This window comes from Chelonoidis abingdonii, chromosome 2 (assembly GCF_003597395.2).
Source record: "Chelonoidis abingdonii isolate Lonesome George chromosome 2, CheloAbing_2.0, whole genome shotgun sequence".
Classification (NCBI taxonomy): Eukaryota; Metazoa; Chordata; order Testudines; family Testudinidae; genus Chelonoidis; species Chelonoidis abingdonii.
The window spans coordinates 15,417,121-15,432,108 of NC_133770.1; the positions used below are offsets into that span (position 1 = coordinate 15,417,121).

Below are 14,988 nucleotides of genomic sequence, written 5' to 3' on the forward strand. Positions count from 1 at the left end.
GGTCTGATGGCATTTCACCTAAGAAAACCATCATGAAACTAAAATCAGGCCCTCACTATTCTTTACTATGCTGAATCTGTGCTCTTAGTCTAATACCGGGGGGTGATAGTTCTACTGTACAAATAATCTCTACCTTCCTGTTGCCAATTCTGGCCAGCTAAAGGAACAATGCCCCCATAATTATGTATATCTGTAACTTTTGTAATTGTCTCTCCCTCAAGGAATTAATTGATGGAATGTTGTGATACACCAACTTTTTTTTCTTTTACACCACTTGGAAGTGCTCCCAGGAGACTGTGACTCTGAGGCAAACATTAAAGGTTCTTCAGTTGCTAGGCCTCATAAGCTGCAGAACCTGGTGGGTCCCAATATGCACTTGGTGAATTGCCTCCAAATACTATACTCTTCCCAGTTCCCTCAGACTCACTGTCTTCCGGACCCTCTTCTCACCAACATCTTTCCAGCTGCCATAAAATCTTCTCCCCTTCAATTGACATGATTTCTCGACTCATCCATCACACCTGATACTACTAGAATTTATTCCCAGACAAAAAATGTTAAGAAGGAGGGTGCATAACAGTGATTTAAAGGTAATAAATACTGTAAGAATGTTGCAATCATCCCCAAAACAAACTTTATAAATAGAATGTTCAGAATTCAGGATAAACTTAAAGGAAATCTAAACATATTAAGATATGGAAATGCATAGTTAATGCACCCAAACATTCTAACTCTTTCCTATAGTGATGCCAGGCAATAACCATAAAAAGCATTGATGCATTTTAATGCTTGTTGTTCCAGATTAGATTAAGGTGAATTTAAAAGATGTGTTAGATTTGTTTAATCTTTTTTTCCCCCTCCACATATCACTCCAGGGCCAAGGTAAGGCTCTTTGTGTGCTGAACCTGGGCGTTCCATGTCTGGACTTTTTAAACTCAAGATTTATCTCTGCCAAGTTTTGCATAGATAGATAATACATGAATTGAAAACATTTAAGACAAAAAGGGCTGACTGAGAGTGCTAAATTTTTATGTAATTTTAACTCACGTGTTAATGGATTTACTTGTAAATGCTCAGACAACTCATTCAGTACTCAAAGAGTAAATGCTGTAATTTTGGGGGAAGATGCAGAGTATTCTTCATACAAATACAAAAACTTTAAATTCTTGTTTGAAGAGCAGAACTCCACTCAACCTTAATTATATAGTCATGACCACAATTTATTATTATTTTACCATTACTATTATTAACATTTTAAAACACGTTGCAGTAAAATTGTGTTTTTCATACACAGGCCTGTATTATAGAAAAGGTCAGTTTTATGCCACAAAAATATGTTTTTTGTTTTTTATTTTTTGGAGGATCATGACAACAAACCCTTGTGAGAGCTAAATAAGTTCCATGAAAAATTATTTTATGAACAATAATAATTTTGTTTTGTCTTAAGGTTGATGCATTAAGAACAAATTGTTTAGAAACTGACTAATCTTCAAGCCTCCTATTTAAATTTCAAAATTATATTACCATGATTTTCTTTTCACTTCAATTATTTGCAGGTTCTCAACCTGTTCATTGCACTACTGCTGAACTCCTTCAGCGCTGACAACCTCCAAGCACCTGAAGATGATGCAGAGATGAACAACCTTCAGATTGCATTTGCTCGGATCCACAGGGGACTTCTTCTGGTGAAACATGCAACATGGGATTACTGTTGTGGAAAGCTCCGGCAACCAAAGAAAGCAACCAAAAAGAAAATGAAATTGGCTGCTGAGAACACATGTGTGGAGACTGGGAAAGAAGGGAAGAATTGTAAAGAAAATCACAGTGACAATGTGACTGACAAGAATGGAGAGAAATGCTCTGTTAGCATTCTTGAAGATTTTATCACCAACCCCAACATGTTTATCTGCATCCCTATTGCTGAAGCAGAATCTGATAGTGAGGAGTATGAAGAAGATGATAATAATTTAAGTACATTCACAAAAATGGAGTACAGTAAACAGGTAAGAAGCCTATTCAGGAGAAGATGTTTGAGACTAAAGGCTCTTTAATGGAGCTGGCAAAGACATAGCATGATCCAGCTGCAAGAAGATGAATTTAGAAAAATTCAAAAGAGAACTAAAGTGTAATTTTTCAAAAGTGAGGGTAATTACCCATTGGAAGAATTTACCAAGAGGTGTGGTCAATTTTCCATCTCTTGGAGTCCCTGTAGGTCTTCCACTTCAGGTATCAGGGCATCCTGGCGACACTGATCAGAGATTTATGGTAGCAGTGTCAGCATGGGTCGCGGGGTGCTACTGGTGCCACGTCTAGCATACACACAACCCAAGCCCTCCAGTTCCCTTCTCAACTGTCCTTGGTTGAAGACAGAGCCCTGGGGCAGTGTTCATTACTCTTCCAAATCTTTTAGAAAAAAATAATATAATTAGTCAGTCATATAGAAATTTATAGTTAATGTAGCGTTAGTTTTTATTAACCCCCCCCTTTTATTAAGTTTACTTTTTATGTTTATCCTCCCCACATTTGGGAGGGTTAACCATTAAGATGCCTGGCTCCCCAGGCTTTAAGCAATGCAGCCCCTTCTGTGAAGCAATGCTCATTTCGGACGGATAGTCTTTGTGTGTTCATGTTCTTAGGGAGGCGCACATCCCACAAAAATGTGCCCACTGTAGCAATCTGAAAGCGAGAGCCCAGCATGACCAGGATCTCAGACTCAGAATGATCTTGATGGAGAAATCTCTCCAAACTGAGAGAGACATGGGACAGGAGACATGCCTTCCTCTAAAAGACTAAGGAAAAGGGCGCAGATGTCTCTGAGCAGATCACCGCAGAAACAATGGTGGTCTCCTACCAGGTTGCTACCCCTGATGCCGAAACAGTCTTGGATGAGCACCTACGATGCTCCAGGCACCTCCGGCACTGCCGAGTCCTGAATTAAGGAGATGGAGTCAAGGTACAGATGGTGACATGCCTCCTCCACAGCACCGAATTCACCCATAAGGGACCCAGTACCAAGTGTCTCCTTAGGCACCACACCTCCTCCCCCAGTGCTGACATCACAGAAAACTAAGTCAGCATCAATCGTGACAACTAAACAAACACAACACCTGACGGCACTGGCATCAGCGCCAATGAGAGCCCCCCTCTATCAGTATTGACATCAGAACCACCATATAATCTACTGCAACAGAGATTTTGGCTGTCTCACCGGCACTGCAGTCCCCATCGCTCGGTACCGAGAGCTCTCCAGTAAGTTACAGAGGAGATCCCCATATTTTTCAAGGTACAGTACACTTGTCCAGTGAAGGTGATGATGATGTGCAGGAACCATGCACTTTCTCGCCGCACCACTCATCACGGAAAGAGCCTCGACCATCCTGGAGCTAGATGGGCCTAAATACCCTTTCAACCAGCTGGCTCAACCGTGGACTACCGTGGATGTTGTGATGGAGTAGGGGCTGTCTGCATGGGGGATGGGAGAGCAGGGGATGTCTTTAGGTGAGGGACAGAATTTACGCCTGTAACCTGAGCCAGGTAAGGGGAGAGGGAGTGAACACCTTTGCCCAGGAAGGGGGACAAAGGAAGGGGAAGGCTGGAGGAGAGGAAGTTTAGTTTCGGTTTGGGGCTGGGTGGTTGGAATTCAGGGGGCTAAGGTTCCAGGACCCCAGAGGGGCTTAATTGAGGGGTCCTGGCTGAGCCTACAAGCTCTGCTGTAACCTGCGTTCCTGTTGTCCAATAAACCTTCTGTTTTACTGGCTGGTTAAGAGTCACTCTAAGTCCCAGGAAGAGGGGTGCAGGACCGGACTCCCCCCCACACCGTGACAGATGTATCCACCTATGGCCTTCCCAATGCAATAGGCACATTGGGCACCTGGGCAACTTACAGGGGCCCCCACTGCAGGCCAGCCATGGCTCACAGAGGAGAGCTGAGGTCTAATCCCATGTCTCCCACCCAGCAGCCAATGGAGGCTCAAGATGTTGGGGATGACACAGAAACAGTCACTGATGTGGAAGCTAAATCTCCTGCTCATAATTCTTCCTCCTTCACAGATGAGGCAATCATGCCACTGCCATCTACCACAGCGGGCAACTTCAGACAGTTCCAGGAACTGTTTAAGTGGGTCATCAAAGCCAGGACATCCCGTTAGAAGAAATGCAGACAAACCAACACAAGCTTGTTCAAATCTTACAAGCGGCATCTACTTCCAAAATCACCCTGCCCATCAATGATGCGTTTTTGGAACCAGCAGAGACAGTATGGCAAACACTGGCCTCAATTTGGCCAACATGCAAAAGGACAGATACAAAGTATTGCATCCCCGCAAAAGGAATGAACTTCCTGTTCTCATACTTGCCTCCCAACTCCTTAGTGGTTGACACCACTAATAAGCATGGCAAACAACAACAGTTTAGATCGACCCCACAAGAGGCTTGACCTCTTTGGGAAAAATTTAATCCTCAGTGACATTACAGTTCCAGGTCGCCAACTGTTCGGCCTTGCTGGCCAAATATAATTACGATAACTATTGGAAACTTAGGTTGTTCACAGCGGTGCTCCCCATGGAGAAACAATCACAATTGCAGGCCTTTGTAAGTGAGGGTCAACTCATAGCTAAAAGAGCCCTCATAGCATCTTTGGACATCGCAGACACAGCAGCCAGAACCACAGCCATTGTCATGTGCCAGGCATCCTGGTTACAGTCCTCTGGCATACCTAAAGAACTCCAACTATTTTCAAACAAGACTAATGAGGTCCTCCACTCAATGAAAGATTCTTAAGCCACTCTTTGCACTTTGGGGATCTACACTTCACCTGCTAAGAGAAGATGATACCAGCCTTATTGGAGGAACAGGGATTCCTCTTCCAACCGATAACAACAGTGTCAATACAAGAACCAATAATATCACCAAGGTCGCAGTGATGGAGAGCACCTCAAGTTCAACCATAGACTTCTCAATCAGCTCCGCCTAGGCCACAATTTTGAAGTTTTGGTCTAGGGTCTAGATGACCTCCCTCACCAGGCAGCACTTTCACCTGATCCATCCCCATGCTTTGGTCACTACCTTCACCCATTCTACCACATCTGGGCATCAATAATCACAGATCAATTGGTGTTAGAGATTTTGCAGTCGGGGTATACCATCCCCTTTACCTCCCAACTACCTCCCCTCCCCATCCATCTTCAGGGACCCTTCTCACGAGCACCTGTTATGACAAGAAGTTGATCATCATCTACAACTAGGTGCCGTGGAACAGGTGCCTTTGCAATACAGGGGAAAGGGGTTCTACTCTCACTACTTCTTGACCCAGAAGAAGAATGAGAGATGGAAACCTATTTTGAATCTCGGAAAGCTCAAAAGGTCATACACTCTCAAAAGTTCAAGATGGTGACACTGAGCATGATACTTCCAGTACTGCAAAAGGGGGACTGGTTTTCAGCCCTCGGCCTCCAAGATGCTTATTTTAATATTACCATATACCCTTCTCACAGGAAATTCCTGTGTTTCACAGTAGAACATGAACACTTCCAAGAGTTTTCTCCAAAAACCTAGCAGTAATAGTGGCACATCTACACAAACAGGGAATAGTGATTTTCCCTTACCAGGACGATTGCCTTTTCAAAGGCCCAATTCAAGAAGAAGCACTATTCTCAGTCCAGACGACGATTGCACAATTCAGGGATCTAGGGCTACAGATAAATGAATAAAAATCCACTCTAATCCCTGTCCAACAACTGGACTTCGTCAGGGCATATCTCGATGCCATAGAAGCCAAGGCATTTCTGTCCCTGAACAGATTCACAACTCTGACAAATCTTATCTCAGAAGTACAATTCAGCACCCAAATACTGGCTCGTACTGTCCAGCAACTGCTAGGACACATGGCAGCCACAACATTTGTGGTACAACACGCAAGACTACATATGTGCTGCCTACAGGGCTGGTTGAACTCAGTATACATACCCAGCAAGCACAACCTACACAAGCATCTGACAGTAACACCCCATGTCTTGGACTCTACACTGGTGGACAACACCAGAAAATGTTTGCATGGGCATCCCATTCCAACAGGAACCCCCATCAATAGTAATGATGATTGATGCTTTGCTGCTAGGCTGGGGCGCCCACATGCATCAGCATATGGTTCAAGGCAAATAGTCTCTTGCCAAGACTCATCATATCAATCTACTAGAGCTATGCATGGTCCAAAATGCCTGCAGACATTTCGTACCTCACATAAAGAACAAATTCATTCACATCATGACTGACAACATTGCATGCATGTTTTACATCAATCGCCAAGGAGGCACTTGATCACACTTGATATGCACTGAAGCCATGAAACTTTGGAACTAGTGCAAACACCACAACATAAACATTTTTGCCTCATACCTTCCTGGATGTCAGAACACAATGGCAAATATACTAAGTAGGTACTTTTCTCAAGACCACAAATGGAAAATGAATGGGGGAGTCTTGCTGTCCATTTTCCGCCAGTGGGCCCTCCGCTCATCAACTTGTTCACATCCCCAGTGAACCGCAAATGCGCAGCATTCTGCTTGAGAGAGGGAATGGGACTCCAGTCACTGGGGGACAGCTTTCTCATCAAATGGGATGCACACCCCATGTATGCTTTCCCACCAGTTCCACTGATACCACACATGATACACAACTTAAGAACAGACAAGGCCCAGGTTATCCTCATAGTCCTGACATGGCCCAGACAAGCGTGGTACCCTTACCTGATGTACATGGCAATATGCGCCACTTGAGCTCTTCCTCATCATCTGGACCTGCTGTCTCAGAATAATGGTTGCACTCCTTGTGTCAAGAAAAACACTTGATGGCCTCCACAGCACCACTACCATCGGTGCTGGAATATCTACTGGAGCTGAAATGCTCAGGTTTAGCAATGAGCTTGATCAAAGTTCATCTCGTAGCCATTATTGCATTCCATCATGAGATTGACAGGACCTTGATCTTCACACATCTAGTTACTAAATGCTTCCTCACGGGTCACCAGAACACTTACCCAGAAGTTTGTCAACCTACCCTGGCCTGGGACCTCAATCTGACCACCATTTGAACCCTTAGCCAACTGCTCCCTGCTACATTTGTTCATGAAAGTGGCCTTTCTGGTTGCTATTACTTCCGCCAGATGAGTGAGTGAGATGGGGGAGTTCATGTCAATCTCCCTACAAAATATTCTTCAAAGATAAGGTCACACTACGTCCGCACCCAAGATTCCTACCGAAAGTAACATCAGCCTTCCATATGAACCAACTAATCCATCTTCCCACGTTCTATACCAAGTCTCACAGCACTCAGACAGTGGCCATTTTGCATACATTGGATGTTAGGCATGCATTAGTATTTTACCTGGAAAGGACCAATCCTTCCTGGAAATCTTCTAGCTTTTCGTTTCTATTACAGAGCATTCGAAAGGCTGCATAATATCAGCTCAGAGATTGTCTAAATGGCTTTCCACATGCATTGATCAGTGTTATCGTATTTGGAACATGGACCCTCCTGCATACATCAGAGAGCATTCCACATGATCGGTTTCTACTCGATAGCGTTCCTCAACAATATTACGATATTAAAGATTTGTAGATTGGCCACTTGGGCTTCTGTCTACACATTCACTGAGCACTGTGCAATCACTCCAGACTCCAGGGGTTGACACCATAGTTGGCCTAACCATACTTACCTCTGTGACTCAAATGAACCTGAAGTCCCTGCTGCCTTCTGAGGGGCACTGCTATACAGTCACTTGAAGTGGAGCACCTCTAGGGCAACACTCGAAGAAGAAGAAGAAGAAGAAGAGAAGTTTACTCACTTTGTGCAGTAACTGAGGTTCTTCGAGATGTGTGTACCTGTGGGTGCTCCACTACCTGCCCTCCTCCCTTCTACTTTGGAGTTCGCAGTTGGGAATCTGAGGTAGAGAAGGAACTGGAAGGCTTCGGTAGTGCGCACACTAAACGCAGCACCAACAGCACCATGAGATGCCTACTGTGCCCACACAGACACTGCTACCGTAAATCTCCATTCAGTGATGCCAGGATGCACCTACATCTGAAGTGGAGCACCCACAGGGCACATATCTTGAAGAACCTCAATTACTGCACAAAGTGTGTAACTTTCTCATCTATGTTCAACATCAGTAACCTGGTGAAGAAGTGTATTTGTTGGATAAAGTACACAGTGTCAAGGGCTCAAACTATGAACTTTTAACGAGGAAGCCTCACCTTTTTTGTCCTATCAGCATGTCCCAGAAAATAATCCTTAGAAGACGTTTGATGGGTTAAGATGGAATGCCTCTGTCAGACTTATGTTTATTATTTTATAGTGCATAGAATCACATTTCTTTATATTTGTCTGAATTTTTGCAGTTCCCTTTTAACAATGGAGTCATGACTGACTGTGACTCTAAAATGTTCCCCTTCTGGTCCTGAAGGCTGCTACATAATTATACTGAGTTCTTCACTAAGTCAAGGTGCAAAGATTCCCATTGACATCAGTATGCTTTGGATCAGGCCTGGCTAACCTGTCGGTTCCATAATTTATTTTAGGTCACCAATGAAGACTCCCCCACCCCTTGTTTCTTTCTGTAAAAATAGAGATACTGAAAATGAGCAGTTCAAGGTGCTTTGTGTTCCATTTGGAGAGTTCTACTTTAAAATGATGTGTGCCATCCTTCTGCCACGAAAAAGAAAAGAGAAAATAAACACATCTAAAATTATCTTCAGCAGGAAAAACATCTTAGACAGAGGGAAACAATGTAAAAGATCAGGAGCTTGGTGTAAAGCAGGGGTTGGCAACCTTTCAGAAGTGGTGTGCTGAGTCTTCATTTATTCACTCTAATTTAAGGTTTTGCATGCCAGTAATACATTTTAATGTTTTTATAAGGTCTCTTTCTATAAGTCTATATTATATAACTAAACTATTGTATGTAAAGTAAACAAGGTTTTCAAAATGTTTAAGAAGCGTCATTTAAAATTAAATTAAAATGCTGATCTTACACCGCCAGCCTGCTCAGCTCGCTGCCAGCCTGGGGTTCTGTTCACCTAGGCTAGCAGTGGGTTGAGCAGAGCCTGTGGCTGGGACCCCAGACCTGGGTGGGGAGGTTTCAAGGGTAGGGCAGAGGGCTGGGGGAGGGAGTTCAGGGCAGAAGGCTGGGGTGGGGGTGGGGGGTGTAGGGCAGAAGGCTGGGTGTGTGTAGGTTAAGGGCAGGAGCGGTGCCAGGGTTTTTGGTGCCCTAGGTGGGGGTCCTTCCATGCTCCTGGTCATTGGCAGCAATTCGGCGACGGGGGGGTCCTTCCGCGCTCGCGGTCTTCGGGGCACTTCAGCGGCGGGTCCCGGAGCGACTGAAGGACCTGCCGCAGAATTTCCGTCGAAGACCTGAAGCGCGGAAGGACCCCCCCGGCCTCTGAATTGCCGCTGACAGCGGCAAAATGCCGCCTTCTCAAATCCTGGCACCCTAGGTGACCACCTAGGTCACCTAAATGGAAGCGCCAGCCCTGGTCAAGGGTCAGGGCAGAGGGATGGGGCTGTGGGGGATGCAGGGCAGAAGGCTAGGTGTGTGGGGGGGTGCAGGGCAGAAGGCTGTGTGTGTGAGGGGGTTCAAGGCTCAGGGCAGAAGGCTAGGGGTATGGGGACTGCAGGGTGGAAAGCTGAGAGTGTGGGGGGGTCAGGGCGGAAAGCTGAGTGTGGGGGGAGTCAGGGCAGAAGGCTGGGAGTGTGGGGGGGTTAGGACAGAGGGCTGGGGGGTATGGGGGCTGCAGGGCAGAAAGCTGAGTGTGGGAGGGTCAGGCCAGAAGGCTAGGGATGTGGGGCATGCAGGGCAGAAGGCTGGGTGTGTGAGGAGGTTCAAGGGTCAGGGCAGAGGGCTGGGGGGTATGGGGGCTGCAGGGCAGAATGCTGAGTGTGGGGGGGTCAGGGCAGAGAGCTGAGGGTTGTGGGGGGTATAAGACAGAAGACTGAGTGTGGGGGGGGATCAAGGCAGAGGGCTAGGGGGCTCGGTTCGTAGGGGTGCTCCCAGCCCCCGGCCTGAACGGCTTATGGCAGGGGGCTGGAAGGGATGTGTCCTGTTCCACCCCTTTCCCCAAGGCTCCATCCCTACCTCTCTCTATCTCCTCTAGGGAACTGCCTGCATGCTGTTGCTGTCTCCCCTCCCCTTGCTAGGGCCATCAGCTGATTGGCGCAGGGAAGGAGAGGGGCGGGGCAGGAAAGCACCACTCTGGGGGAAGATACGAGGGAGAGGGAAGCTTGGTTGCCGCAGAAGCAAGCTTCTGCATCCTGCCTCCACAGGGGAGAATGGTGGGCGGGAGGATGCTGAGTGGGGCTGGGGGCCAGGACTGAGGCAGGCGGCTGCGTGCCACTTAAGATCGGCTCGCGTGCCATGTTTGGCATGCGTGCTGCAGGTTGCTGACTCCTGGTGTAAAGGATCTGAGATTTCCTCTGAAAACTTAAGTGAGTTTAACATAAACAAACAATGGAAGGCTGGCTCATCATCTCTAATACAAAAAGAGGTAACACTGTGTTCATATCTAACATGGAATCACCAACATTAGTTGATTTCTTTTATATCTGTTTCATTTTTTCAGAATCTTATAAAGATCATTAATGAAGAAATAATTTCCTACTTTAAATTTTGTATTTGTTACCCTATTTTGTGTTAATGCACAAGAACTCTCTAATTTACTAGTCACAGACTCATAGAAGATTAGAGTTGGAAGAGACCTCAGGAGGTCATCTAGTCCAATCACTTGCTCAAAGCAGGACCAACCCCAACTAAATCATCCCAGCCAGGGTTTTGTCAAGCCAGGCCCCAAAAACCTCTAAGGACGGAGATTCCACCACCTCCCTAGGTAACCCATTCCAGTGCTTCACCACCCTCCTAGTGAAAAAGTTTTTTCCTAATAGCCAACCTAGACCTCCCACCATTGCTCCTTGTTCTGTCATCTGCCATCACTGAGAAGAAACCTAGCTCCACCCTCTTTGGAACCCTCCCCCCACTTCAGATAGTTGAAAGCTGCTATCAAATCCCCCCTCACTCTTCTTTTCTGCAGACTAAATAAGCCCAGTTCCTTCAGTCTCTCCTTATAAGTCATGTGCCCCAGGCCCCTAATCATTTATGTTGCCCTCTGCTGGACTCTCCAATTTTTCCACATCCTTTCTGTAGTAGGGGGCCCAGAACTGGATGCAGTACTCCAGATTTGGCCTCTCCAGTGCCAAATAGAGGGGAATAATCACTTCCTTCAATCTTCTGGCAATACTCCTACTAATTCAGCCCATTAGCCTTGTTGGCAACAAGGGAACACTGTTGATCATATCCAGCTTTTCGTCCACTGTAATCCTCAAGTCTTTGTTTGCAGAACTGTCAGCCAGTTGGTCCCCAGTCTGTAGCTGTGCATATGATTCTATCATTCTAAGTGCAGGACTCTGCACTTGTCCTTGTTGAACCTCATCAGATTTCTTTTGTACCAATCTTCCAATTTGTCTAGGTCACTCTGGACCCTATCCATACTCTCCAGCGTATCTACCTCTCTCTCCAGTTTAGTGTCATCCACAGATTGCTGAGGGTGCAATCCGTTATATCATCCAGATCATTAATGAAGATGTTGAACAAAATCAGCCCCAGAACCAACCCATGTGGCACTCTGCTTGATACCTGCTACCAACTAGACATCAAGCCATTGATCATTACCCACTGAGCCTGAAGATCTAGACAGCTTTCTATCCACTTTATAGTCCATTCATCCAATCCATACTTTTTAACTTGCTGGCAAGAATACTGTGGGAGACCATATCAAAAGCTTTGCTGAAGTCAATGTATGTCATGTCCACCTCTTTCCCCATATCCACAGAGCCAGTTATCTCATCATAGAAGGCAATCAGGTTCGTCAGGCATGACTTGATCTTGGTGAATCCACTTGACTGTTCCTGATCACCTTTCTCTCCTCCAAGTGCTTCAAAATGGATTCCTTAAGGACCTGTTCCATGATTTTTCTGGGGACTAAGATGAGGCTGACAGGTCTGTAGTTCCCTGGATTCTCCTTCTTCCCTTTTTTAAAGATGGGCACTATATTTGCTTTTTTCCAATCAACTGGGACCTTCCCCAATCACCATGAGTTTTCAAAGATAATGGCCAATGGCTCTGCAATCACGTCAGCCAACTCCCTTAGCACCCTCAGATGCATTGTATCTGGCCCCATGCACTTGTGCCTGTCCAGCTTTTCTAAATAGTCCTTAACCTGTTCTTTCACCACTGATGGCTGCTCACCTTCTCCCCATACCATGCTTCCCAGTTCAGTAGTCTGGGAGCTGACATTGTCTGTGAAGACCAAGGCAAAAAAAGCATTGAGTACTTCAGCTTTTTTCATATCATCTGTCACTAGGTTGCCTCCCTCATTCAGTAAAGGTCCCACACTTTCCCTGACCTCCTTCTTGTTGCTAACATACCTGTAGAAACCCTTTTTGTTACCCTTCATATCCCTTGCTAACTGCAATTCCAGTTGTGTTATGGGAGTCCCCACATATCTTAGCCACATAGGTGTTCACAGTTTCATCATAACATCACTAATACATTTAGCTGCATTCTTTGTATTTAGCTTGAAGTATTCTCTCTCACTGGTGAAGGGTAGAGTAAGTGGATTTCAGTGAATGGAAATTGCACAATGCTGTATTTCTAAATATTGTGTGATGGGGCAAGGCCAGATGGCTACAGTAAAGTAGTAAGGAACAGGTATGCTAGCCCCAGGCTAAACAAATCCCTGGTACCATGATAACCAAATCGCAGGATAATCAAGACACTTGGGGCCAATTAAGATCCTTCTAGAAGGCAGTGGAGATAACTACATTGATTGGAACACCTGAAGCCAATCAAGGGCTGGCTGGAACTAGTTAAAAGCCTCCCAGTTAGTCAGTGAGGGGTGCGTGTGAGGAGCTGGGAGCAAGAGGTGCAAGGAGCTGAGAGTGAGAGGGTGTGCTCCTGGAGGACTGAGTACAAGTGTTATCAGACATCAGGAAGAAGGTCCTGTGGTGAGGATAAAGAAGGTGTTTGGAGGAGGCCATGGGGAAGTAGCCCAGGGAGTTGTAGCTGTCATGCAGCTGTTACAGGAGGCACTAGACAGCTGCAATCCACAGGGCCCTGGGCTGGAACCTGGAGCAGAGGGTGGGCCTGGGTTCCCCCCACACCTCCCAACTCCTGATCAGACACAGGAGGAGTTGACCCAGACTGTGGGTTCCACTAGAGGTTCCATTGAGGTGAGCAAATCCGCCAATAAGCACAGGACCCACCACGGTAGAGGAGGAACTTTGTCACAATTGATATAAAACATTAATAGAAAGAGAAATAGTCCTGAATTACTGAAACAATGTGAAATAATTTTATTCAAAAATATCACTATAAAATTAACATTGCCTATTGTATTTTTCTTGAAATCTGAATTATTGAAATAAAAAGGTGTTAAAAGATTATCCCAGAAAATTCTTGTGTGTCCAGTGTGTTCTTTCTATTTGAATTGGAAGAACTTCAAGTGAATGCTGTATATGTAATCATGAGTATTAAGCTTTGAAAATTGCTCCTTTGGTCAAAGAAAGGAAACATACCCTGTGGCCTGTGAGACCAATCAAAACAGCTCAAATTTCAAACACAGAATATTTTAAATGAATTGCTCACAAATAAACTAAAGTCCAGTGATTATTCACAGAAATATTTTGAAGAGCAATTTTGAATAGTGAATATATACAATTTGGAAACAGTAAAAATAATTGAATAAATGATTAGTTATGAGTTATTCACACATCTCTAGTGGTGTGACATCCTAAATATACTGAAATAGGATGGAAGTCTATACCAGTGAAGAACACATGATGTGATTACATATTCTACTTCATGTAAACTGCCATGGGCATTTCATAGTTTCATTCTGAACAGAAAGTTTTAGAGCTCTACAAAGTAGTCCTTTGATGAAATTATATTTTCATGTTTTGCTTTCTCTATTTTTTCATGTGTTGTCCTCTGTTTTAATTGTTTTCAGCCCTAGCTAGTAGAGTGTTTTAAAGCCTATCCATGTTTGAAAACCACGTATACTTAAATGCAGAAAAATTGGAATATTTCCATTTGTGAGCTTTACTAGTGTGATTAATCTGGTTCCTTTAAATATAACTTTGACTTCTGTTTGAACTGATGTGGAGATACTTCAGGGATCACATACACTGTAATGCAGGAGGCCATTCCAGGACTGCCATGTTATTAATAAGTACAGTACCCAACTAAGTTTTATTTTTTGAATATTTCCCTTAATTATAACTGTTCACCAATGTACTTATTCAGTTTATTTTAAAGCACAGTGACTACTTTAAACAAAAAATGATACATTGTCTTCTCTTGCATAGCACCTGGATGACATCAGCTGTTCTGAAGGCAGCACAGTGGATCTGACAAATCCTGAGGAGCTTCTAAAACAGATCCCTGAGCTGGCTGAATACTTAAAGAAACCTGATAACTGTTTTCCAGAAGGTAAGGATCTGCTGATTTCAGTATGACTAGGAATTGAGAAGAACAGTAACCTGTTCTCCTAGCTAACGCTGAGACACTCAATACCAAGGCACTCTATTTGCAGATTATTTAATGCTAAAAATAGTTTAATAATACATAATTACCTAGTACTTGTTTAGCACTTTTCATCCATAGACCTTAGTAATAGTGAAAACATATGTGAAATAGGGAGAGAGAACTTGTTAGTGTTTGGTTGAATTTCTCTAGAATGGTAAGCCTGGAGGCCCACTTTAAATTGCTGTATAACTTTTAGCTTTACAAGTTTATTTCTTGCCAATATTTGTGCTCAAGGCATTTTTAAATTTTCAAAGCTGGTTCCTTCCAGCCAAAACTATCCATAACAGGATTATTGTGGTTATCGCTAGAGGAAAAGTTAAATTTATTAACATTTCCTTCAACCCCTTATATCAATTATTACTCAA

At 44.5% G+C, this 14,988-nt stretch overlaps 1 protein-coding gene across 1 annotated transcript in view; it reads left to right on the plus strand.

The window, feature by feature from the left end:
* The window catches only part of LOC116838872 (sodium channel protein type 5 subunit alpha-like), a 102,161-nt gene that overhangs the window by 43,180 nt on the left and 43,993 nt on the right, over positions 1–14,988 (plus strand). The window contains 5 exon segments of the mRNA XM_075062178.1: positions 1,557–2,003; positions 8,751–8,767; positions 8,769–8,818; positions 10,447–10,532; positions 14,404–14,527. Coding sequence (XP_074918279.1) covers positions 1,557–2,003; positions 8,751–8,767; positions 8,769–8,818; positions 10,447–10,532; positions 14,404–14,527 — 724 coding nt within the window.